Source organism: Lutjanus erythropterus, chromosome 11, assembly GCF_056507025.1.
Source record: "Lutjanus erythropterus isolate fLutEry1 chromosome 11, fLutEry1.hap2, whole genome shotgun sequence".
Classification (NCBI taxonomy): domain Eukaryota; kingdom Metazoa; phylum Chordata; class Actinopteri; order Lutjaniformes; family Lutjanidae; genus Lutjanus; species Lutjanus erythropterus.
In genome coordinates, this window is record NC_139327.1 from 17,504,265 (window position 1) to 17,531,564 (window position 27,300).

General features: G+C 39.8%; 1 protein-coding gene across 2 annotated transcripts; it reads right to left on the reverse strand.

Moving 5' to 3' along the window:
- Positions 1-117: 117 nt before the first annotated feature.
- Positions 118-26,772, reverse strand: c2cd2l (c2cd2 like). 2 transcript variants are annotated; one of them, XM_084731055.1, is made up of 15 exons: positions 26,470-26,772; positions 24,580-25,032; positions 9,722-9,817; positions 9,345-9,464; positions 8,746-8,856; positions 7,945-8,058; positions 6,918-7,017; positions 6,698-6,830; positions 6,111-6,175; positions 5,724-5,845; positions 5,090-5,261; positions 4,881-4,973; positions 4,293-4,387; positions 3,307-3,520; positions 118-2,422 (listed from the first exon to the last, which is right to left on the reverse strand). In XM_084731055.1, exons 2-15 carry the CDS (start codon positions 24,940-24,942, stop codon positions 2,172-2,174), a joined length of 2,049 nt encoding a protein of 682 aa, XP_084587181.1. In that variant the 5' UTR covers positions 24,943-25,032; positions 26,470-26,772; the 3' UTR covers positions 118-2,171. The 2 variants fall into 2 exon arrangements, with proteins under 2 accessions (XP_084587181.1, XP_084587180.1); XM_084731054.1 differs by having other exon boundaries at positions 4,293-4,426.
- Positions 26,773-27,300: the final 528 nt, after the last annotated feature.

The following is a 27,300-nucleotide window of genomic DNA, read 5'->3' on the forward strand; positions in this document are numbered from 1 at the left end:
AGCTGACTCATTGGTGACAGACACATCAATATTACATTTTGGTACATTTTGCATTTACTTCATATAAAATAAATAAAATTTCATAAAGTAAACTAGACTCAGGTACAGGCTTGTAAGTGATGCTTCAAAAATAATTTATTTGCAATAAATTAAACATTTCAAATATAACAACAGAAATCATACATCTTAAAATTTGCAGCAGCCACTTTCTGTTTCACATTCCAGCCATATATAGACCAGTGGTTCTCAAACCTTTTCAGACACCTCCCCCCCCTTCAGAAGCCACCCCACAATTTCACTCACTGACAATAACAATGGAAGCAACTAGGATGTTGAATTGTAGTACAATAAAGGTCAATATGAAAGCATCAGTAAATTGTTTGTTTTTTCCTACATAAAGTATATTTATTCAACTTTGTTTCACTCCATATTTCCCTCCTGGTCATCCACAACCCCCCTGCATTCCTTTATGCCCCACCCACTGGGGGAGTCTGCCCTGCAATTTGAGAACCACTGCTTTTTAGACAATAAAGTGGCTTTGTTCATTTCTTCAGCATTCTGACTTGGTTGTAGTTTAGTAAAGCACATGGATCATGTTTGTAAAAGTCCTTTTGATAGCAGTGGCTCCACCTCCACCTTAAATAGCTATATATCCTTTTATCGATGCAAGTAAACCTGAATATTTAATCAAAATCATTTAATTGGGTTATTCTAAAGTCATAATTAATGCAGTCTGTTCAAAGATTTTTCATTTTATCTGACAAAACACAAAAATGTATGTACATTTTTACATACCAGCTCTGTTTACCTTTGTAGGGTGCAGCAAGCTTCCTCAATCCTCTAGTTGCTAGTAGCAGTTTCACTTCTAGCCCTGAGTGTGTCCACTTTATCCATCAACAAACCTGCAGCTTGCCATGCCTCAGCAGAGCATCTCTGAAGACCTCTTGAGACCTTCAAATTCCGTTTTTTCAAATCTAACTTGCAGAAATTTTGCAGTGTTGACACTCATGTTGAATTTATTCATAATAAATACAGTGATAGCGCTCCTAAATGTTCACAAAGGATAGGTTTTTGCTATGTTTAGTTTATGATTATGAACTCATCACATGTCAGCATTTCCTGCAAATGATTTTGCCTGCAACCCATGCCAGGCATTTTGCACAATATTTGCAATCTTGCTGCACAGTAATGATAGTTATTGCAATAATAGAAAGTCCAAATGAGCATCAACTGAAGTCTCTATAATGTGTTTAGATGTATTTTTGACTTCAACTGAGTCATCAGGACCAAGAAAAGAGCAGGAAATTAAGTGTTTTTTTAAGTGACAGAAAAATGTCAGAATTTAAAAAATTTAAACTCATTGCACGAGCTTGAAGAGTCTGCTAGAAATCCTGTCAAAAGCAAATTGAAATTCATTATGATATTCCACAGAAAGTACCTTTATAAAATAAAAAGTACAATAAATATATAATTTTTTCTGCATCATATCAGATACAACATTGAACGACATTCTAAAACCAATGTATAAGCAAATATAATGGACATTACAGCTAGATAAAGAATGAATTTTGTTAACCTACTTAATCTAATGTGTTTAAAATTACATTTGCATGGAAAAACACAGCGATGTGTATATTGTACAGTGTATCTGTATATGTAGTGTAACTATGATGACTTGTTTTTGGGGGGTAAAATAAATAGCACTTGTTTCATGAAAACCACATAATAAATTACCTTTATACAATGCAAGAATTTAAAAAAATCCTTAAAGTCCAAAGTGCAACCAATAGCATCAAACTGGCTTTTTATATCATTAAAGTTTAAGAGCATTTTCACCATCGGTCACAATCAAACACTCCCGCTGTGGTTTGTGTTCAAACAGGGAACAAGACATTTCATTGTCACCTTCTCCTCACCAAGCAGCAGATTTCTCCATGAAAGAACCACATTTTAACTTGAGTGATGTGATTAAATATGACTTCTGTCCTGAAGGTGCGATAATTTCTCTCCAGAGGAAAAAGCCCTCCCAGAGGTACCCTCCTCTCAAGATGTCCAGGTGACGACCCGCCCGGGGTGTTCAGCCTGTCCAAGACTGGACTCCTGCAAGGTTTAGTTGTTCTTCTGACAGTTAGTCCTGTTAAAGTCAGGATGTCCTACCCCAACAGTGCTGATCAGTTATCCAGCGAGCTCGCTCCTCCGTTGGTAGCAGAGGCTTTGCCTTTTGATTTGCTTGACGAGCGGAAAGAGAAGCGCTTGATGAGACGCCGGGAGAAGCTGCCGGACTTTTTGCGGCTGCTGGTCGCGGTGGCAGCAAAGTTATTGCCCATATTGGAGATGTCCTCGTGGGACTGGCTGAGGCAGGACTCCTTCTCTCGATGTCTCCTGCGGAACAACAGTTTCGACCCGCTCTGGAGAAAGCTCACTGGAGGAAGCAGGCAGAATACATCAATGTATAACAATTAAACCAAAACAATCATAGAAAAGCTTGCTGTAGGCAACTGGACTTGGTAGAGGATGTAAATGAGCATTTTTACTAAAGTTGTATTTTAAAATAAAATAAAAGTATTAAAGTGTCAATCCATAATTGTGGTATTGGGACCGTTTTGAAAAACACTGACCAATCACCCAGCTACTACTGTTTTGAATTAATACACTGATTTCAAGAGATAGTTCTCGTATCAAATTGATATTCAAATTGAATTTAGCACTGATTTATTCAAAACCACTTGGGTCTGTTCTGTGTGTTGCAACATGTCCACCAGAGGGCAGCAGCAGCACTTTCGAGTCAGTCATGTGATCATGTGCCTGTAGATCAGTCATTGCTCTATTGAAGGTTTAAATGTTATGTAAAACTATAAAAGACACATCGGAAAATATAATGTACAGTTTAATATAATAGCAGTGAGTTATGAAAATGGAAATAAAAAACTATTTAGCTTTAATGTATGCAGAGCCGCAACAATTAGTCTATTAATTGATTTAATTAATTGCCAGCTACTTTGATATTCAATTAATTGGTTTTAAGAAAGAAATTCTCTGATTTCAGCTTCTCAAATGTGAATATTTCCTGGTTTCTCTATGACAGGTAACTGAATATCTTTGGGTTGTGGACAAAATAAGACAAATAAGGACATGACCTTGGGCTTTGGGAAACACACAATACTGATCAACATTTTTCACCAATTAAAGGACCAAACAACTAATTGATTAATTGAGAAAATGACTGACATATTATCAATACATGTTTCAATAACAAGAGAAGAGGCAACATGCAATCAAACAACACAATTAGCCTTAAGACATTACCTTTATGGTCCTTGAGGCTGCGGGTTTCCAAGGCACCAGTGGAGCCAGTATCTGATTCCACATCATCCACAGACGGACGCTCCGACACGTCGGAGGGTGTTGTTTCATCTGGGTCCTGGTGATGCCCCGCACCGTAATGGTTGCCATGCATGGCTGCATCCATGGCTGCAGCATAGCCGCTCGACAACGCACAGTCATCCTCTGAGAGCGGAACCTGAGGATATGGAATCAAATTAAGTCCTGTTAGCACAGATAATTAAGGGGTTATATCGGACACAGAAACAAAGATGAAAGTGTGTAACTACTTACTAGAGTCACAACCTAAAAACACTGCTTAACACGAGCACTTTGAACATCATGATACCTGCACATTCCAGTTACTTTTGTGTCAGGTTTCAAGCGCAGCCTCTTGCACTGAATACATTTCTAAAGGCTTTCAGGCCAAAAGGAGGTCAGGACTCTCATTCTACCATAATGTGGTCCAATGGGGTCTACTGTGGACTAAGTTTAGATCAAAGTCATGTTGCCTGGCTCCATGTCACTGCGCTTTAGATTCACTGAATATAGGTTTTTGTTAAAGGTTTATAAATCATCAAAAAACAAAACCAAGTTGTAATCTTGTTTTCTTTTTACAAAAACTACTGATGAAAGCATAAATACTGAAAATTAAGCTCTAAACTGAAAACAACAGACCCTGTTTACAATAACCATATTGACATGGAATATTAGATTAAACATTTGTGTTACCAATGATACTAAAGAAGGACTGCTGTTGTGCAGGTTGACTCACTGAAAAGACTCTGCTACACTAAATAGAGCAGGATCAGAATTAGTATCACTGGTAACACCTGTGTTCACCCACACATTTCATTTCAATGTGGCTGCTGTCAGAAAGTGAGAAAACCGGTTCTTTACATTTGTTTTGTTTTACCAGTGATGGCACAAATTCAACAAGCCGCTACATTTGACAGTTTCTGTTCTCTGACCTTTGACACACCCGAGATGATCAGCGTGCTCCTTTTTGTTGGTGTCTTCCGAGCTACTTTGGCGGCGGACTCGGTCAGCTGCCGAATGGCCGTCTCTGCAACAGGATCCAGGCCGTTAGACAGGCGGCTGCTCTCTGAGCAACAAAAACACAAATATGTAGCTCAGCACTATACTATAAAAAGTACAGTTTATTAAAAAAAACTATATTATACTAAACAAAAATGAAAATACTTTAATATCTGGGTTACACTACCAAAGATGAATTTAATCTAAGATAAGTTGTAAGATTAATTTAGCTAAACTAGGTTTAAGATGATTAAAATCAAGATTTAAACTCAGCAGCTGCACAATTAAAGACCACTCTCTGTTTAGTAAATCCAAGGCTACTGATGTGAACCTAAATTAAATACAGTTTAATCAATATATATACACATACATACATACATACATACACACATACACAGAGAGTGCATGATGTGTACTGAAAAGTGCATTCCTCTCATCTCGTGTTACACTGCAGCTCGCTGCTTACCCTACTTTGCATCTGTTATGTAAAACAAGGTCTGGCCTTTTGGTCTTAAACTCACTGCTGGAGTTGGGGCTGCCTCTGCCATCTGACAGGATAGTGGGTTTCTTCTCCGTCACCTCCACTTTGGACGGTGAACGCAAAGGGGAATCACCTGGAAGGCATCACAACTACTTAATTTACGTCACTGTCAATATCATCACAACATTCCTTTATCTCTTGCTGCACGCCTCTCCTGCCACAGAGTGATACTTCACTGTGTGAATTTACCTGGACTGCGTTCCACTTTGAGTCGAGACTGGACGGTTGTGACGGTGGTCACAATGGTTCCATCCGGCATGATGGTTCGGTCCACGTCGACTTTCTTGGTGGGGGTGAGTGAGGAGCGAAGTGGCAAAGCATTGTGGGCGCTGCGAGGCTCCTCTGTTTCCACATACAGCAGCTGGAGGAGTCAGGAAAAATATAACAATAAATGAACTTTTCATTTAGCAAATGAAATGTGTAGAGGGCATGGCACTTAGTGCACTCTAATAAAGAGGGGGCACTTTATTTTAACTGACATCCTGCAGGGACACTTTCAGATGACTAATCAGTGCAGGAATAAGAGGCTACGGGACAACAGGGAATAAATCAATATGAAATGTTATCCTGCAGAGACACAGCAGATGTTTAAGCTGACATGGAAGAAATATGTGAACGGCAAGAAGGAGAAAAGGCAACAAGTTGGCTGAAGTCAGGCATGACAATGTACTATGTATCAGCTGTTACACAACACTGCCTGTCCTTTGTTGTGAATCTTTGTTTCATTCCAGCTTGCCTGATGTTAGATAATAAACTGTGACGTAACTGGCCACTACAAAACATGAGAATGTTTTACAGAAATGTGCTGCATCTTGTCGCCTACCTCTGCTGTGATGGTAGCGTTTGGTGCCAAGCCATGACCGGGGCTTATTGACAATATATGTTGTCCAGTAGGAGCTTTACACCGGGGATCCAAGGTGATGGAGGCATGGCCAGGTAAGAATTCTATCCAGATTGAAACAAAAATAAAGTCTTTATAAATCTGTACAAACAGAATGAAAGCTGTTCCTTAAATGCAGTATTGAGGCCAATACAGGAGCTTCCCCTGACATTTCACATGTCACAAAAAACCCTAGCAAAGACCATTACAGTGAGGCTGCCAACAGTGCATTTTAGCTGTAAATGATTTTGCTTAAGCAGTCTAAACGTTCCTGCTGATCAAGTTTCTGAACAGCAGCCAATACTAAATTGCTATCGAGAAATGCCTTACGTTCCCTTTTGCCGTTCCGCTCCAGAAGCCTTACTTTCAGCTCTTTGGTTTCAAGTCCAAGCTCCCTGCAACACGCAAGAAACAACTGTGTTACAATGAAAACCCCACTATCAAAAATGTTCTTTCTAAAGCTGATTTTTCTTTTAAAGCCCCTGAAAACTGACACATACAGCCTGACATATACATTTTTAGGGCCTTTAATGTTGGCACAAATGTACACAAACCTGACAAAATTACCACAGTGGTTCCCAAACCCTTTCAGGCATGCCCCCCATCAGGAGCTGAAAAAAGTTTATGCCCCCCCTTCCTCCATTACCAATCCATTAGCAATCGTTGCCAATACTTCAGGAAACAACTGATAAGAAAGATTCAAGTTGAATTTTCGTGAAATAAAGGTTGGTATGGCAGCATCAGGAAACTCTTTATTTCCCTCTATATAAATCTTATTCATTTACCTTTGTTTCACTCTATATTTTTCCCCTGGTCATCCACGCCCTCCCTACTGTGGCTCTGCACCCCCACAAGGTTGCCTGCTCAGTTAAAGAACCACTGCATTAACAGCAGTTTCGACAGACAGCAGATCTTACATAGTAATTTCTTCACTCCATTCCAGTGGGGTGTTGGTGTTGCTCGGCACAGACAGGAAGCGGGTTGCCCTCTCTGTGGAGGGTTGGTCCAGGCTCAGGACACAGCACAGCTCCCCCGATCTAGACCACTGACCTGCAAACACACAGCGACACAGTGAGACGTCGACAATCAGCAGGAAGCCGGGCGGAAATGATCTGACGCTGAGGGGAAACATCTGACCTTTACTTAAGGTCGCCCTGAGCTGCCGGAGCAGTAGTCTCCTCACCAGAACACTCTGGGGGACTGAGTTTAATCCCACCGATAGATGGTCCATGGGGGCCTGGGAGCATGTAGAAAGAAGATTCAACAGCCAGATACATTTAAAGGGATAGGTTGAATTAATTGATGTGAAGTTGAAGGAGCTACTCATTGATGGTCAGTATATTCTCTACAGTCGATGGTCAACATGGCCCCAGTTTGGAGAAGCAGTTGTAGGAGAAAATGTATTTTAGCTACCTAAAAAAAATCAACATCAGTTTAGGTGTACACTATATTTAGTATATTTTCTTTTTTTATTTTGCCATCAGGCAACCTTTTCTGACAGAAAATCACTGTTATATGAGCAAAAAATCACTGTGTCCAAAGCCACCAGACTCCTTTGGAAAAAACAGAAATTTTTCACCTTGCAGAACACAGTAGTTACTCGTCTGCTGCTGCCTCGATCTGTTAGTTTGTGTTATTGAGTGACCTGTGGATCCAAACGAACATTTTAAACAAAGTAACTGATCAAAGCAGCGGTAGACCAGCTGCAAGGTAAAATTACTGATTTCACCAAAGGAATCTGGTGACTTTGCAGACAGCAATATTTGAAGAAACATACATATAATAGTGGATTATCATCAGAAAAGGTGTTCTGATGACGAGGTAAAGTGGTGAAAACATCCCAAATATAGTGTAGACTCAAACTTGTGTTGATTTTTCTAAGTGGCTAAAATACATTTTGCTGCTCATCCTCTCCAAAGCAGTATATATTGTTCAGTACTCCTGCTGCTCCTCTAAACTGGGGGTGTGCCGACTGCCATATACTGCAGGTAATGGTACTGATGAGCACCTTATACAGCCGCCTTCAAATAATCTGAACTATCCCTTTAAAAACAGGATCTATTACAAAGCACACAGCTGTAGGAATTTATTTATTCCAGAAAACACATTGTTTTTGTTTGTCTTATTGCTGCAAAGGCAGCAAATAACAAATAATATTTCTCACCAAAGGACTGGACACACAGGTCTTGAGGTTGAGCATCATGGCTGGTTGAGTGCTGAACAGAGTGTCCTCTATCAGTCCTTTAATCATGTCCAGGTCTACCTCGCCCTCTGTGCCCTGAGAAGAAAAAACAAAACAAAAACTGATTACTGTCTGATGAAAAACCAATATGTGTCTCGACAGGGAGGATAACAAGCTGAATAACAGAAATAAACTGGGGTTTTTAATAAATGTTTATACCTGATATCATCTTAGTTAGAGGAAGAAATATAATGAAATTGTTTACTGTTGTTTTAATCTAAAAGTCATTTAGTTTGCTGTCTGGGAATTTAACCAATCCCAATATTTCACACTTTCATTTGCCTTGACTACAAAATATATAATATAGATATTTTTAATATTGTTCTTTTCTGATTCAGTGGGTATCCCAGAGAGCTGTCTTCAGTAATGAAAACAATTACTTCTGCACAATATGTGTTTTGTCCTTAATTTACTGACTTTGTTGCAGTCTCAGACAAAAGGCGTCTGGCGTGAACATTTATGCAACAATATTCAAGAACAGCATTACTTTCATTCATGACTCATGATGCGATTAATGGGGCGGAAAGTGACTCACATGCAAAACATGTTGACTGAGATTTATAAAGTCCATCTCAAAAACAATTTGCATAATACGTGTTTCCTTTTTCTGAGCATGTGCAGCCTTTGAGTTTATAAACTCTGTACCGTCTGATATCTGAGGTCTCTCATGGCTGCATGAGGCAGACATATCATATTAGTGGTATCAATATCAGATGTCCTCACCTGTCTCTGCAGCTTGCATGGAGACACGGTCAGACTAAATGATGGCTGTCTGGAGAGAGTCCAGGACATCAGCAGACCCTCGTCCTCCACCTCCTCCAGACACACCACCACCTAATGGAGACAGACAGACACATTATACAAAGAGGCAGACAGCAGCTTAACAGATATGAAGTTACAGAAGATTATCAGCTGTCCTGGAGAAAGTGTTCAGATCTATTACATAAACAAAAGCAGCAACACCAGAGCTGAGAAGTACGACTGTATGTTACAACCAGGACTGGAATTTCATCATTTTAAAGGCAAGGCCACTTGGTATTGTCAATTTTTTGAGGGCATGAAGGCCAAATACCAAGGCAGACCATCAAATAAAACAATGATTTTAATTCTACAGAAATAATTAATTCAAGTTGAGTTACGTATGATTTATTAGAAATGGATGAATAGAATGGATTTTAATTTAAACAGGCCAAAAATCCAATGTCAGTTGGGCTCTAGTATCTTATACATTTGAATGAACAATGCAAATGATGCTTATGAAATACTCATTTGTTTTAGTGGCCTGCCCTCAAATGAGCAAAAATCCAGGTGTGCTTCTGTACCTTTGTCACCATAGGTGCTATAGTGATCTGATAGCTGTCCATGGAAACAGCAGCGTGCGACTGCTGGGTGACCGTCACAGGAAATGTCACCATGTCCACCTGGCATTTACAGTGTAGAACCTGTCAAAAAAGAAGAGGTGGACAAAGGACAATAGTGAAACAGGAGAAAACTAAACTTTCTCTTTGCCTGTTAAAATCCATGTCTTCATCCGCATCTCACTTGACCTGACACCAAAATTTGTTCCAGGAAATTTTTTTTTTCTTATGTTTTGCTCCAATTAAAAAGTACTGGGTGACTGGCTGAAGATGTCTGCTTCAGAGGTTAATCCCTGCATGTGTTACGGCTGTAATGAACGTGGACCCCAGAGATGACCTACCATTCGGTGTGCAGATTGGTCCGTGCAGGTCACGCTATCTATTGCAGAGGCGGCACTTAACTGGAGACTGCTGTCAAAAGTGATCTGGATGGAGCTCTGGGAGAGACAAAAGAGGAAGAGAACAAATGTCCTAAATATTACATAAGAGAAAAGAGGAGAGGCACTTGGGGATGACATGAAAGATTTCGTACTGCAGTGATGCAGCCTTTAATGCAGCTGGTTAACAGTTAGTCACATTCCTTCCGGATCTTTAGGCAGTTCGTAAATGAAAACGCTTCTAACATCCAAATTAAGTGGGGCATGGCATGAATTTTAAGCATGTCTGGTCTGCGACGTCAAAGACCTACATTGATGTTTGCTCAGTGATTGGACGATCACTCACACATGGCACTGATCACATCGTTCATATACTGATAATACAATGTAATCCTTAAAAAACATGACAATTCACAGCAAACTCGCCATCTTTGCAGAATCAGAAATGTTCCTCTAGGCAAATTTTGTAATGGAGTCAACACAATTATGTTGTGTCTGTTTCTTGTTTATACTGCTCCTATTGTTTATATTCCCTCTTGTTTATATTGTTCCTATTGTTTATAGTTACTCTTGTTTATATTGTTCCTACTGTTTATATTCCCTCTTGTTTATATTTCCTCTTGTTTTAATTGCTTGTTTTTTTTAAGTGATCGTTCTCTTTTGCTGTCCCATTTGCTGCTGTAGTATTGCATATTTCCCTGTTTTGGGATTAATAAACGATTATTTTATCTCTTATTACCAATGTGTGCATATTAAGATTCACCGTTACAAAGTGACACTGATAAGTCTGCTGCAGATAATTTACATCAATAAACAGACTCTTGTAATGTGTACGGCTGTGAAGATGTTGTTGCCAACAAACATGAGGTCAGGTCCAGGCAGCTCTGTGGATTTGTGCAGTCAGATGAATAGTGCCTGAAGATACTGGCAGAAAATGACAACATATGTTTGACCAAAGGGTGGAGAGGAGTGTGTTCAAGTTAATATGAGCTTCTGTAATAATGCAGAAGTGGTGGATTCCCTTGCTCGATCAGGCCGCTGAGAGCACAAGCCTCCTAACAGCCTCCATTATTACGGCTGCATCAGTCGATGCTTAGTCATGCCTACAGCGAGGCAGCTTTTACTGTACGAGTGTCGGACCTGAAAGACACCCACAGTAAGAGGAATTAGTCTTGGTTGTAAGAAAAGACTCAGCAGAACCGTGGCAACACCACTGGCCTACTACTATCACAGTGTGAGCATGCCAGAGGATCTGTTTCAATAGACGGCTTTAACTGGCTCAGGAGGAGATGCAAGTGAGAGAAAACAAATCCCCTATTGTCAGGGCATATGTTCCTCTAGGTCCAAGTCCAATCTCTATCACACACAACGGTGGAGGCGGGGCAGAGGTGGGAGGATGATATAACAAAGTTTGTGAAGTGTGTGTGTGTGTGTGTGTGTGTGTGTCAGTGTTCCAGCCAGGAGGGCAGGAAGCCAAGTGCAACGCTGCAAGCTTACGTAGTTCCCTGGACCGACACCGCAGTCACATGACCACAGCGTGTACAACCGGCTGTGTTTACTTCGGTTGGCTGGAGCCTCTAAAACTGCTCAGTCACCCAACCGTTCATTACGTCCAGAGTGCAGAACAAATATGATGTGATGTATTTCAGATCGTAAGGGCTTTAGACAAATCCATTAATCACAAGGTTCTGACTGTGTGTGGCTCGTTGATGTACACTGTTAAAGGTTTGTGTCACTGAAGTCAAACACCGCCAGCATCTTTGCACTGAGGCTAATTAGAGTCAGTAACATGTTGTGAGCAAATACTTCTACATGTTAGTGCAGTGAGGGGCACCAACATTCTGCAAAATTAATATCTTTAGAGCAAAAGAGCATAACATTTTTAGATTATTTTAGATTTATTTTTGTTTGTGGAACAGTCAACGTGGCTGTTTAAAAGAGAAATAGTCAAAATGGCAGAGACCTTTGATCTTTTCCTAAACCTAACCAAATAGTTTCGTTGCCTAAACCTCAACCTGTGACTGAAAACTGAAAATACTAAGTCTAAAAATGTAGTTAACAGTGACATCTTTCACATGACACTACAGATCCTATTTTCCTGGGACAGGACTCAAACTACCTAAGAGGGTCTGGTGTCGACGGCAATGTTAACTACATTTTACTTAAATATATGTAGGCTATTTTTAAATAAAATATATAAAAGGACAGCTACTGAGTGCTGCATTGTTTTTGCTTTGCAATTGTACCATAATTCAAAAATTCAGGCTAATTTTTGCCCATGCCTTGGTCTTGGCTGATTATTTTTATTTTATTTTATGTTATTAAAGAAACAAAGCAGAGGCAATTTAAGGTAAAAAGGAAAACACATTTTATATGAAAGTAAAGAAATAAATAAATTTTAGTTTATTTTAATCTTGCTCTGTGAAGGACTTCGGGCTAAATGTTTGTATGAAAGGTGCTATATAAATAAAGCTGATTTGAGATGAGTATGGCCACCAGACGCCCTCCAGTATTACAACCTTCAAACCAAAAAACCCTCAGGTCCAAACCTAAAGTTATGACACGTTACGACACATTTACAGCTCAGATTTGTTTGTTTTTTTAATGTAAAAAAAATAGCTAATCCATGATGGAAAGAAACTGACAACTTTAAAAAGTAGGAGACAACTTTATATTTTAGCAAATTTCTTAAGGCTACACAGCAGCACAGGCTTGCCAATATATGTCAGTCAAAGTCATGCATGCCTGAGAGAAGGGTGGCTCATCAAATTTTCAGTCTCTAGTGCTTCTGCCAGGAGGTGCTGATATAATTTCTTATTAAGAATCACTTTCCGGTCTGAACTATAATCCCAGCATCCTATGATTTGGTGTTTACATCAGTGCTCAAAGTTTAAATGCTTGGAGAATGGTGATCACCCAGTGTTCAAATCTGTCATGTCCCAGAAATTAAATATGGTTGGAATATATTGAAAAATATTGATTTAGTCATTTTAATCTTTAAAGCCTTGATTATCTAAGTGGAGGTATGTTCATGGTTTTCTAACCCTTCAAAGGGAGGTTACTCATTTTGTATCCATTGGCTTCTAAGGTAGCCATCTGGTGCTCTGTGGTGTTGTGTGTCCTCCTGGCAGAGGAAACAGAGCTCATTTTGTCATGGAGAGGGCAAAGCCAGGAGCATAACCACAGATTTGTCCTTGTGAACCACCACTGTTCGTCTGTATGTGTGTATGTGGAGTGTATATTTCTGGAGAAACAGATCCTGAGGACATCCATGGTGTCACTTCAGGTTTGTCAGCATCACCCCCTTTGGGTCTGGCTGGCTGAACGCCTCTGTAAAGCATGTGGGTCAACCAGAAATACACTTCCCCTGTGGCTTTTGTTGACCCTCATCTTCATTTTCTGCCTTTTCCTTTGGTGGCATCTATTTGAGGTTCAGGCTACAAAAAGGTACAAACAAAGTATTTGTTTTTAACTTGCAGAATACAAAACATAAAATCTTCATGTTCTGAAATTTAAATGGAATTTTTTTTTATCATCCATACATTAACACATTGGTTTAATAACTTGGAATAACAAAGTAAAACACAGGTGGGAAGGAATGTTTGTTAGCAATGTTAGCATACTAACACTGCTAACAAAAAAAGGCAAATGTCAGCCTACTAACATGCTTAACTAAAATGGTCAGCATGGTAAACAACCAGCTAAATATCAGCATATTAGCATACTAGTGAGCTACTGTTAGCTTTTAGCCTCTAGAATAATTGTAGCCATCTGAGGTTTTCCATCATCCTTTTGGAAAGCAGAGAGAAAGACTTTTCAGTGAGCTCAGCTCTCAGGACTTTTGTAGCTTCCAACTGAATCTCTGTCACTCAGAATTCATTATTTTACTGTTTTATGTTCGCTTTCACTTGTAAAGGAGTCATGTTAAGTTACTCCTGATGAAAACCCATTATTTCCTGATTTTGCTGCTTCATAATAAAAGGTTTGAGATAATAAATAACAAGAGTCTTTTACTGTGAAGACGTAATAGGAAATGAAGTGGTTATCCACCATTGTACAGCCACTCAACTCAAGCTAAGCTTGTGTGGAATTAAAAGACACATCTTCAAGCAGGTTGCCCTGCTGTAATGGAGATGCAAATCCCCGCCATGCTGGGCTGATGTGAATCTAACCAAGTCAAGCCAAGCCAGTACATGTTTATGGAGAAGGGTGAGTACCACCATTAGACTGAAGAGCAGAAGACAGAGCCTGGCTCAAGGAGTATGAGAAGCACACTGTTTGTTTCAGCCTATTTGTCCCACTGCTCCTCCACTGTGATTCAATGGCTGGGTAAAAAGTGACTGTGAAGCAAGCACAGCGTTTTTCCCCAAAGTTGAAGATTTTTCAACTCTTGGTGACCAGAAAAAAATTCCCAACAGACAGCACTCAGTGCTGAATAGACACTCAGCACATCATCACACTGCTGACATTTGTAGCAGAATGTACATATGCAGCATTCCAACAGGAAACAACAAAAAAAATATGCTAGCTGCAGGAAAAAGGCTTTGGTGGACACAGGGCCTAAGACTCTTGGCACAACTGATGGTTAAGTTGACTATTAGGGGGCAGCCATAATTAAAAGAACTACAAGTAAGAGGAAATATATGTATATTCATAAGCATGCATTCTGGGATGAACTGTCCCTATAAAAAGACATAATATGCAACATTTTCCACCACTTAAGACCCACTAGAAGTGTGCAGTGGCAGCTGTGTCTAGAGACCCTGCCCTCTGCTTGTGTTTCCTTATTTTCTCATTATTTTGCTGTGCTCTGGCCACTCTGGACCAACCCAAAACATCTGTATTTGATGTCCTGGCATCGTTCTGGTGCGATTGTGAACAACATTTATGGATGTAGCTTCGCAACTTGTTCAGGTGCCACATAATATTAGAATAATGCCGAATGTGTGTCTCCATTTTAAATGCTGAGTCAGAGGCATCACTGTGTAGATTAAGGGCTGCCACACAAAGTTAAGTTTGGTTGTTAAAAGCAAAACTGGCCGGTGGTGAATTTGAATTTCATCAGGTGCTGTGACTGAGGATAGTTTCCTGCACAATCACTGCAAATGAGAGCTGAGTGCTTAACGTCCCCCGTTGTTAAGAAGAAATCTACTTGAGCATAATCACAGGGCATTAATCATCTACCGGCAGCTCACAGTCAGAGAGGGAAGAAGTGAACTGTGGCCTCATGCTAATCACCAGCCTCTTTATAATTGCACATCTTGAATGGACAGGGAGCTTCCTTCCCTGCAGATGCACACTCGTATGCTCTATTAGTCCTCCTCTTCCACCCACTGAACCCAGTGACGATGGCTTGGCATCATGTGTCAGCTGCACATGCACACGCAGGCTGATGATGCTACTATGGTCTGCAGGTCTAAAGAAGCCAACCAGTCGAGTCCTACAAGCCTCCTCCACAAACTAATCCAGCCAGAGACATCTGAATAGCTCCATATCATGTCCTCCTGCCAAGGCAAGATTATATCCAGAGGCTTCAGCAGTAATACTTGAGCAGACAGAAATTTTCTCTGGATAAACAAGTGAGTCATGAAGCAAGCAGCATCATGGGATTACTGTTCAAAAGGTGCAGGAGCTGTTTTTTATTCTGCTAAACAGATTCACGTGTCTTTAATTTCTCTGTTTAGCCTGCTCAGGTCTAAGTGGAACCACAGTTTGGGTCACGGCATGTTAACCTGTGGATGCCTACAACTAAATCATTATCATGCTTAATTGCACTCAATAGTAAACCTTGTCAACTGGTAACTCCATGGAAATCACCATCACTTAGCCTAGCATGTGGGTTGGAACCAGCACTGAGCCATTTTGAAAAAAAACATTTAACTGACCCTTCCTAAGTCCGTTCACTTGCTTCAATGACAAGCTTGGTACAAGCAAGACAGGTGCTAGTTAGCTAGTGTTTTGCTAACATTGACAACCTTAAGATGTGACCCTATATGTTGCTTTTACAGGAAAAGGAGAAAGTTGACCGAGGTACCAAGTCTGCTCAACTGTTATTGGAGCATAGAGCAAAAAGGGCCGGGACCTGCAATCGATATTACAATTGCGATACGACTGGTGATATTGGGGGTATTGATCATCATTATTATTACTATTTTCAATGAAAAGCATATTGAAATGATTACGGTCTGATTTTTGTGGGAGTCAACCAAACAAAGGTGTTTTATTAATTCTGTAGAACACTGTATGATGTGTAGGCCAGGACATTATTTCATTTAAAATGGTACTTTGACACACATTTCAGAAATATCAGATATTGCGCCTCCTGTGATTTGAACACTGCAGTATATGATATTGCAATAGTGATAAAGTTTTAATTAATCATTCAGTCCTTGTTGGCATGTATCTGTATGTGTGTGTTTATGCAGCATGAAGACATCCTTCTGTTGACATCACTGTATATAACCAGTTGCGATGAAGCCTAAGGCAAAATCCCTGCATTACAGGGACACAGGAAGAGTGAGAAATAGCAGGGTGGGGGATGTTCTTCTTAGCAACCCTATAAGTCGTGATCATTAGACTCAAGTTAGATTTGACATATCTTCAAGACTAAGAAGACCCCAGCTGCAACACATGGCCAACACTCACACACTCTGTTTTCACCCTGAGGTTGCAATTGTCTCCTCTAATCTGCATCTTAAGAAATGCACTCTGAGGCTCTCACCATCTCCTCAGCCCCCCTGGACTTAATGTTGCAGAGATACAAATACAAATCTTGTCTAAATATGTTCAGAGAAGAAGCTGAACAGGCCACTGTCACTAACACCTCGTTTCATGTCTCTACAAACCCATACAACGATGCTTCAGTTTGTGCCATTTGCTGCCGTTCACTATATTTATGTAACAACTCTCAGCTCACTGTCAGGATTCAGCTCCCTGAAGCACGTTTTAGTCTCGTCTTGTTGTTGTGAGTGCTGGACTTCAGGGGTCGGGGTCAGGCCTCGCCTCAGGGTCTCCCTTTGCTTCAGAGGCACTGCGACACACAAAATTCGTGAGACAGCATGAGCTGTTCAGTAAGCTGGCAGTGTTCACAGGGTCCCACATCAGTATTGGAGGGTTCCTGGCTCGCGTCACTGTCTGCTGCAGTGAACAGAATATCGACAAGGGCGTCCGAAGCAGACTTCTGAAATGAGTGTCAGTCAAAACTCCAGACAGTCACCAACTGACACTTATGCAATGGGAATCACAGTTACAGCATTGCTTTATCAATCTCAGTAGCTTTACAAATTACTATGAATCCTCAAGCAATTTTGTCTTGAGCCAGACCAAACAACCAAAGAGAAGGTGTTAACAAGAAAAAACAACAAAAAAATCCTTTTCTAATTGCTACTGGAATATCCATAAGGTTCATCCATATTAATATGAACAGCTACACCCACTGAGAGACTGGAATACAATGGCATGTGTCATTTGAGCAGAAAAAAAGGTTCTGAAATGAATATTATGTTTCACAATTATCTTAAGAGCAACCTGGTCTTAAAAAACCCCTATCTGACAGGCTGCATTAGCAGTCTGCATGTCATATTAGCTGCTTTCCCACATCATTTGTTAATTAAGAGTCAACTGTCTGCAGATGCTGCAGCAAATTGGCAAACTTCAAACCATAGAGACTTTCTGAAGCGTTTTATCAGATTTCTCACGAGAACTAAAGCATCGAGGAGGTTATGATGATGCTCTTACATGTGCAAATTTCAAGTTAGAGCAGATCACTCAGCCACAGTAGACTGGGGCATGATTCAGACCAAAAATACCTCTGCGTTACACACAAGGGTCGGTGTTGTTGTGGATATAATGCTACAGATAATTATGAGAAAATGAAATAGGAACCAAGGAGTATCCTTCACTGCGCAGCCTTTGAACCAGGTATCAGGGTTGTCATCAGCCGAGGAGGCCAGTAACACAGACAACACATGGGTGATATAGATTAAAATCTCTATCATGGCTTATGTGATTTTATATTACAGTATTGTGATAAATCATATATATAATCCTGTAAAAATCCAATATGACCCTGAAACTGTCCTGCTCAGTGGTTTACAACATCACCACTCTAATTGTCTAATAATATCAGAACTATGTGAGACATAACTCTGCATATGGTGACAACAAGCACAAGGGTGTCAAAACTAGTCCTGCACACAACCCCACTCAATACCACAACAACACAACAAGCTACTGGCTCTAGCTTAACATTTACTCTCAGCAAGAGAGTAACTGAAAGTATTTCCTAAAAATGTCCAACTAGTCCTTTCACCGATTCATTGTTTTGTTTATAAAGTGTCAGAAAAATGCACAAAACGCTCATAATTTCCTCTGAGATGTAAAAAACATATTTATATTGCTCATTTGGGCTGACTAACATTTCAAAAACCAGGGGATATCTAGCTTACTGACAAAGAAAAGCAGCATATACTCATTTGAGAAGCTGGAGCGAGCAAATGTATGCCATTTTTGCTTGGAAAATTACTCCAAGGATTAGGGCTAATTGGTTATCATAAGAGTTACTGATTAATTTTCTCTCAATCTACTAAACGGCTCATTTTATGGTGAATACACGTGTATATTTCAATCAGTTTTCTACAACCATTTTGGGTCTCACAAGGTGCTGAGTAACAGCAGGAGAAAAACAATTATTTAAAGAAAATCATAACATAGATGATAAAAAGCTAAACATAATGAAAGCCTGCAGAGGAGAGGGTTTTGCTGAATCCTGTTTATAGTTCCAACTTTCCAGGCCGGCTCATTCAACTTGCCTTTATTTGGATGAATTTCAACATAATTATTTAAAGACCTCTGTCAGCATCAATCTTAAATGCCGCAGCAGTACTTAGGTTAATGCTATAAAGGATTTGTGCTAATCCCCACATGATGACACTGAAGCCGTATCTCCATCGCACGGTGTTCCTCCAGGGAAGCTCATGTTGTGCCTGATGTAGAAACATAATTAATGAAATGCAAGTTAGAGGAGAACGTGAGTCTCCGGGACCATGGTCTGGACGGTGGCTCTAGTGTCTGTTTTCGGAGTGGCCGCGGCAACATGCCTGGCAGGTGGCAGGTGCTCACTTTATGCAAGAGGCAAAGAATGCGACATGACTTGCTTGTCGCTACTTAATACTTCACCACAAACCCCCGCAGCAGGTTTTTCCAGTCTGGTTTTTAGGGAGGAGGTGAAAAGTCAGAAGATAAGTGAAATCCCAAGTCTGAGTCTAAACAGTGCAGGCAACAGCACAGAGATAACTGGCTATTATAACATGTTACTACTTCCTTTACCATTTGATGCATCTGTCTGATATGAATTACACCACAATTAGATCTGACCAAGCAATCTGATTGGTCAACTTGACCTGGAACGGGCTTGAATCAGCCTGACAGTACACCAGTCATCACTAAAAACATTTCTCCACACAGAAGGGAGAATGTTTTTGAAACGTTTTTATTCTTAAACCACAGTGGGCCTGTATAGACGATGATCTCCTGTTATGCATATTTCTTACTGCTGTTAAAGTAACATTTATAGAATAATTAAATCCACTTTCTTTGATGAATACTGCCGGAGAACAAACTGTTCTGTGACCACAGTGAAAATGTTGTTTTTTTTAAAGGCTGAACGCCAACAAATATGGATTGAGGCAGAATATTGTATTATCTAAAAAAAAAAAGTGAAGTGAATTTTGTAAATTATTACATCTATCTTTTTTCAATATATTTTGACTTTTAGACTTTACAAAGTGCTGGAGTTATAATATCTGGAAAAACACCTGAATTTCAGACATCGTAGCTATATCTGTCCATGTAAAAAAAATAAAATAATAATAAATAAAAAATCTGCAGATATCTCAGTTACAACAAAATTGAGCTGGTAAGGCAGCTTTAGTGTTTGTATATGTGGTATTTATTTATCTTGGGGAAATCTCACAATCCCTAGAAAGCATTAATGTTAGCTCAAGTTGGTCATCTCTGTTCCTAGCAGTTTTATAGGCTGTAAGTTACTGAAATTTCACAGTTAGTTACAGTTATTAGTTAGGCCATTGAAAGGTCAGGTGACTTTAGATCATAGATCAGGGAAAGACTGCATTTGTCTGCAATGTTTGAGGTTCTCTGCTGTTGTCCACTGTTTTCAGGTAAGACAGAAGTAACGAATAATAAGCCCAAATTTCACTAATTAACTGACTAACTAATAATAGTTATTAATTTGAGAAAAGTAATAAGTTACATGTCTATTTACTAATAAAAGTATAGGAATTATAGTAACACATTAGTTTGTGACATGTTACTCCAAACACTCATTGCTGGGGTTTGTCTACTCGCTGGAGTAAACCAGGTTTTATTACATAGGAGTTCTACTGATGTGACTGATTCTTTCCCAGTTATCAGTCCGACACCATGTTTTTCCAGGTAAACAGAGATAACACTAGCAAACAGGGTTTTTTTTCCCTTTGGGAGCAAATTGCCTACAAATATGAATACATTTTGATTCTCTCTTTTATTTTGTTGGTAACCTGTTGTAAAATTGCAATATTACACACGAGAGTGTGCTATAATGTCATTATTAGCACTACAGTAATACTTACAGTAATGCTGACTGCATCAATGTCATGCCAATAATGACAGTAAAGCACACGCTCTTGTGTATTATTGCTCAAAAGGACACTATGAAAACAATCCTGTGCCCTTTAAATTACAATACAAGGACAGTGTCTAAGATTGAGTCCTTGAGGTGAATCTATTTAACAAGACAAGTTTGAGATTTGTTATCTTGGTATCACGCTCAAAGTTTCATTAACAAAATCACAAGTGATTTGCATGTGGCCCAGACACATTTAGAAGAACAGATTGCTCTGCGCGCAGACACAATGACTAGCAGATATTTTATTGTGATGATGGGTGAGCCCGGGAAGCTTTGGCTCACACTCAGTTCACAAACTAAACACCACATGGACACACAGACATGGACAGCTTGTCTCCATCTCCTCCTGCGCTGACACATTTGCCCAGTCTGGAGAATTATCTTACAATAAACATCATTATCACTGATGGGTAAAAACCTCGTATCTACTAGGTTCTTAAAGAGTTTCATGAGCGTAAAGGTCATGCAGTCATTATACATCAAACCCACAGAGAACCAGGAATGTATGACGTACCAAAAATATTCATAGCAACCTCCTTTTTAAAAAAAACAAAAAAAACAAACAAACCACAACCCCATTTAAGCAGAATTTCTCATGTTTTTAGCGTTGCCATAGGGCTGTTTAAACTACAGTGGTTGTGACCTGGGAACCCCTCTAAACAAACTCTCACTAAAACTAAACACACCAAAGTTCATCCAAGGTTCATTCATGTTGTGGAGTGTCTTGGTAACTGAGAGCCATGAAGGTCACAATGGATCAACTAATTAGGCCATTGTGAGATAACTAAGCCGGCACACTCCAATTTACCACCATATATCAAAGAGAAGCGGTTCCAAAGAATCACGCTGCTGTATTCAATGACCTCTCATTACCGCCACAAAAATGATCTACACTTTGATGGAGACATATGAGCTCAGTGCCGCATACCAGAACATATGTGGTATGCAGAGAAAATGCATACAGAACCTTCAGCCGTGAAAGATTCGAACAACATGAAGCAGCAAGCTCCGTCTGAGCTCTTTTTACACTCACCTACAGCAGTAAGGACTGTATATACAGCATTAACGTTTATACATCACAGTGATGTTTTCAGGCTGTTATGTGTCCTTCTCATTGTCAACATTGTCCTCTTAATCAAGGTCCTAAAGTCCAGCACAAACACTGTCAGGCTTTAAAGGAATGACTTGACATAATCGATATCTCTCCAATATTTGTGCGCTAGATATGAAGCTAGAGCCAGCAGGCAGTCAGCTTAGCTTAGCATAAAGACTGGAAACGGAGGGAAACAGCTAGCCTGGGTCTCTCCAAATGTTAACAAAACACTAACAGCCCCCTAAAATGTAAATGTATTCCTTTAAGAGTTATGTTAATTACAAGCAGAGATGTCAGTGGTAATTTTTAAGAAAAAAAATACAAATATTTTCTTGTTTCTTTGGTCCTTTATGACTTTAATCTGAATATCTTTGGGTTGTGGACAAAACAAGACATTTGAGGATGTCATCTTGGGCTTTGACATTGATCAGTATTTTTCAGCATTTTCTGAAACAACTAATCAATTAATTGAGAAAATAATCAACAGACTGATTGATGATGAAAATAACTGTTAGTTGAAGCACCTATGTATATACATCACAATGGACCTTCTTCACAGCATATTGATATGAAATAGAATTGTAAACACAGGGGTTACCAATGATACTAACTAAGGTCCTATGAATGCAACAGAACCTTAATTAGTATCATATTTCATATCATATTTACAATACTATTTCATATCAATATGGATACTGTGAAAAAGCCCTATATGGCAAATGTACGAAAAATTACACATAACATAAAAAACTATGTTGTTAATTGTGTTTCATCGACATGTATTACATCAGATAAAACACAAGCATACTTTCTGATTATGTTTTGCTTGGTTCGTTAATTTGGGGAACAGAATTTTGCAAATGTTTGTAAATGACACAGCACAATGACTATTTAATCAAAGACAATAAACCTAAATGTTGACAAATGACTAGCTAACTACTGTCACGTTTTAATTTTTCTTCTGTTGGTTGTCTATTTGTTAAGAATATTCCTAGCAACTAATTTCCCTGTTGATTAAACACATATTCAAATTTAGAATAGTGAACCAGCTGCCTGCTCTCCTTGCAGGTTAACAGTCACATGCCTGGACTCAGTGTGGTTATCATATTGCCAATTTATTCTGACACAACCTATGTATGACCTTATGTTCATTTTCTACATCAAAATAATGTCAAACCACACAGGATACAAGATGTCATCTTTATCCCTGGCCATTAGCGCCTATCTGCCAGCACTACAACGCCAACTACTGGCAGGTGGGTACAAAACATCTCAGCAAAAGGCCACAGGCGGGAGTTGAGCGCACATCTGCTGCAGAGGACAAACAGTCTCAGTACATGAGGTGGATGATCTGCCAACTGAGCTTCCAGGCCAATTAATTAATTAATTAAATATTTAACCAACTAATGTTCCTGGTGCTTAAAAGTGTGGGTAGCAACGTTTAATCGACGGGATGACTAATCACGCACATCCCTACTATTGTTAGCAGAGTACCTAAAGAAAAGTTCTAGATTTGTTTTAAACGCCTGCACCATTCCTGAATGAGTGTTGACTTGACCATCCGAGGAGAGGATTTCAATCAGCCAAGGATGGGGTGTTGTTTGTTGTGTACGTTCGCTTCATGGATTGATCTGACCCCTTTAAACTCTCCGCCAACTCATCTCTCATTCAACACGCGCACACAGGTCCTAAGTGGGGGGTAGAAGATCCATCTCCTCTTCCAGTGCTCATAGGAAACATCAGACCGTGTGGCACACTTTGATTCACACACTTCAAAGGAACTATTGAAAAGGAGGCAGACCTTTAGAGACTTATGATAAGCTTTAAACAGGTGCCAGACTACCAACTGTCCACTGAACCCAATATTTATTCATGTGTGTAGCAATACTTATGTTAAAACAGTTTAATTATTTTTGCTTTGGATTGTGAGCTGCAAGACAAGGTGAGAGACAACCACTCCTCTGTTCTCCTCCCACTGTGATCGAACACGTCCATACCCCCCCCCCCCCCACACACACACACACACACAGGCTGGGGTAGCAGACTATTTTTATGAGATGTGGGTGTACGCTGACTGGTCTTGCCTCTCCGCTCTTCTGTGCATTGATTCAGAGCTGTTACGCAAAGCTCTGCCCCCCATCCTCTCACCGATTAGACACTCCAACTCCCACACCTCCACCTCCCTGCCTACACTCTCTTCCAGTGCACATGGGCACACCGACTGTACGAGCCCCTGCTTAACAATTTATGCTGCTGCTCAGTGGAGTAACCTTAGGCGTGCTCCTCTACACACTGCCATCAGGTTTATTCTGCTCCTCCTTTGAAATATGATTTGAGCTACACCTCCTCCACCTACTCAAGGTATCAAATTATCAACTCACTGGAGTCCGACCGATTTACAAGTCAGCTGATTTTATTGGCCAATATTAGCTTATCACAACTCTATTTGTCTATATCGGTAATATATGAAATATGAAAACTTTTTTTTACATAATATAAAGGAGGTTGTTTTTATTTTATTTGTATTTTTTGTTTTATAGGCAGCATTTTCTGTTATTTTATCATTTTTCTAACTTTAATATACATTTTGTTCTATTTTAGTTTATTTTTTATTTTTTATTTAATTTCTATATTTTTTTTTTATTTATTGTTAAACTGAAAAATATCCTGCCTCCATTACATATCTTCGACACAAGTGTTTGATAAGCACATTTGGAAAAAAAAAAAGCAAAAAAACAGTGTTCGTGTATATATTGTATTGATTAAATGCTGCTGTAATGTATTAATCAGCGATTAACCAACTGTTAGTTACAGTTAATTTAACATTGGTTTGTCTGGCTGAGGCTTTTGTTGAATAATGAAAGTTAAACTTGAAATGAGAAAAAAGAGAAAATAAAACTTAGGGGGGAAATTGATTTTTGATGTCATTACTGTGTGTGCATGTGTGTGTGTATAAAACACATCAGCCAATATATCAACATCATATCTATCCATATGTAGGCATCAGCCCCACAAATCCAGTGTCAGTTGGGCCCTATAACTTACCCCATGCCTGCAGGCTTGCTCATTGAGAGCTTTGACCCAAGTCATCTGCCAGTGCTGCCGGAAGGACTTAAAGGAGAACAGGGAGGTCAACAAGCCTTTAACCCCGGCCTCAGGTGCAGATCCTCCATCCCGGCCCGGGCAGAGCTTCAACAGGAAGCCCCACACACCTCCAGCCTGTCTGTGACGGAGGGGCTGTGTGAGGGCGGAGAGCTGCTGCTGCCAGGCTGGGTCGGCTCCCGCCTTCCTGGCTCTCCGCAGCCGCAGCAGGGTCAGCGAGTACTGGAGCAGCCATCCCAGCACGATGAGGAGGGAGGCGAGGAAGAGAGCCACCAGACACAGCCAGCCCAACTCCTGCAGCTCCATCACTCCCGTCTCCTGGAGCCTCTCATATCATCACCAGGTCTGGACGGAAATATCAGGACTGTCAGTCAGGGCAGAGCAGCTCCCTTCAGCCTGTGAGGGGCAGCAGTCAGAGTCAGTCATCTTCATTCACGAGATACTTAGGGGAGACCGGGGGCAATTGTACTACACTCAATTCCTCTAATCACAAACAGGCTATAACATTTACTCTGCGCATGCTCAGTAGGATTCTCTCTCTACCTGTGGAAAAGGAGCAGGATCATTTCAACACTGCAGCAATTTTTAACAAAAAGCTGATTCTAAGGTATGAAAGTCACTTTTTGAATGTGCCATATTTTTTTCTATTTTTCTTTTCTTCTGTACAAGTTTGCCTGACTGCGAATTTAAACTTATATAGCTTTTATCTCTAGGTTATTGGTCAAAAATGAACATAAACAACCTATGCTAATATAGGTGTTGCTAGCTAGTATACAAGATTTTATCATGGCTGCAAGATCAGGGGCAGTTGTAACCCTGTGTGCATGAAACACGTTAGTAAAAGAACATATTTTCACAAACTTTCAATTCAATTCGAACAATTGAAATTTAGTTGCTACTAGAAAAGTTGCCTTATCTTCTTCAAAAATAGAAACTTAAACTTTAGCTTTAAATGCATACAATGCCTAACATGTATAAGAATTTGAACCATATACCCTACAAACACAGTATGTCACTCAATGATGTGATTGTGATGTTACTTCATTTATGATGTATCAACATTCCTGCAGCAGTACACTTAAAGCATTATGTTGCAGCTACATTATTGCAACATTACACTTAACATTGCAGCAACGTACAAAGTGGTGGAGACATTGGGACAACATAGGTTGCTACAATGTTACATGTGACATTCAAGCCACATCATCTGCTGCAAAAATTACATTGCAACTATGTTTCTGCAACAGCTTTGTGTTAGTAGGGTAGGGCCTAAAATAAAATCTTACACTACAGCTGTAATGTGATTACTTTGAGGTGTGCTTTTATTTGAGATGCAGTAAAATAATATGACATATTTTCAGTGGCACAATTTACCCCAACCATGGTTACAACTGCCCCCACCTAGGAGGAAATTCTAACAGTTTAACTTCTTGCATTAAGTTTAATATTATAGTCTTGTCCTTGTTGGTGAAAATATATCAACTGTATTATTAATTAGTGTACATTTGTATATTTCTTATACCAAAGCATGACAAGTGTATTTGAAGTAGCCTGTGAGTTATGAATGAAAATACAAAAATGTTACAATTGCCCCCGCTCTCCCCTGTAAGTTATAACTGAGGAATACACAGAGATGGTGGCTATGATAGCATTAACTTTAATTTGCATGTTTTAAATCACGTTAAACACCACATGTGTGTTTACGAAGCAGAAGCCCGTGTTCTAAACAATGTGTAAACGTTGCGTAGATAGATGAATCATGCAGAGAGGACGATGCAGCGCACGTTAGCGGACAAAACTCCGAGAATCAATCGCAGCTTTATGTCAACCTACCGTTCAACTCACACGGTCCGAGCTGCGGGCTGCTGCAGGTAATCGAAAGCAACGCGTCGGTAACATGAAGCTGGATCAGTGTCGATGTGCTGCGCTGCCAACAACAAACGTGTCCCGAGTCCCATGTCCGAGTCCGAGTCATCAGCGGTGTGTCGACTGGTGTGTGTCCGCTGTCATCTGTCGATTCAATAACAAGCTCCTGCTGTCAGTCACTCTCTGTCGGTGCGGTACAGACTCCCGGAGGTCTCAAATCTGCGCTGATTGTACTGCTGCTGCCTCTGTAACCCTCTCTATAATGATGATATGACAAACAACAGCAGCGGCCAACAGGTGGCGCTGCAGGGGAGGACCGCAGCCGCTAAGAGGAAGTGAAATGTAGAGCCTTCAAAATAATAGCAGAAAATGTCAAAAAAATATATATTAGTATATCTTAGTATTATTTATTATACATATTTCTATTTTATATCCGGAATTCTTGACTTTAATAATATTTGTTATGTTTTGTTTTCTCTTACTGTATTTATTGTTATTCACCAAATTAAGAAAAATTCCTTGTATGTGAACCTACCAAATTACAACCTGATTCTGATTTTATTACTTGCCAAAGTGTTTGTGAAGAAAACAGAAAAGACAAAACAAAAAACAAAACAGACATGAGCCTGAAATAATAATAGAAGAAGAAGGCATACTGTATCGATCGCTCTTGGGTAAATTCACTCTGTTGTTATTTTTATACACACACAGGACCAAAACACACGAGACAGAGTAGATATGCATCAATGGAGAGATGTCAGAGCAAAAGAGCTGTGGAGCAACATGCCGAGCGGTTAT

Excerpts from the sequence above, each read along its gene's own strand:
- c2cd2l (XM_084731054.1), bottom strand. The coding sequence starts at position 24,942 with ATGGAGCTGCAGGAGTTGGGCTGGCTGTGTCTGGTGGCTCTCTTCCTC. Across the intron at positions 9,465-9,721 it reads ACCAATCTGCACACCGAATG|GTTCTACACTGTAAATGCCA; the intron begins GTAGGTCATCTC and ends CTTTTTTGACAG. Across the intron at positions 4,974-5,089 it reads CAAAGTGGAACGCAGTCCAG|GTGATTCCCCTTTGCGTTCA; the intron begins GTAAATTCACAC and ends GATGCCTTCCAG.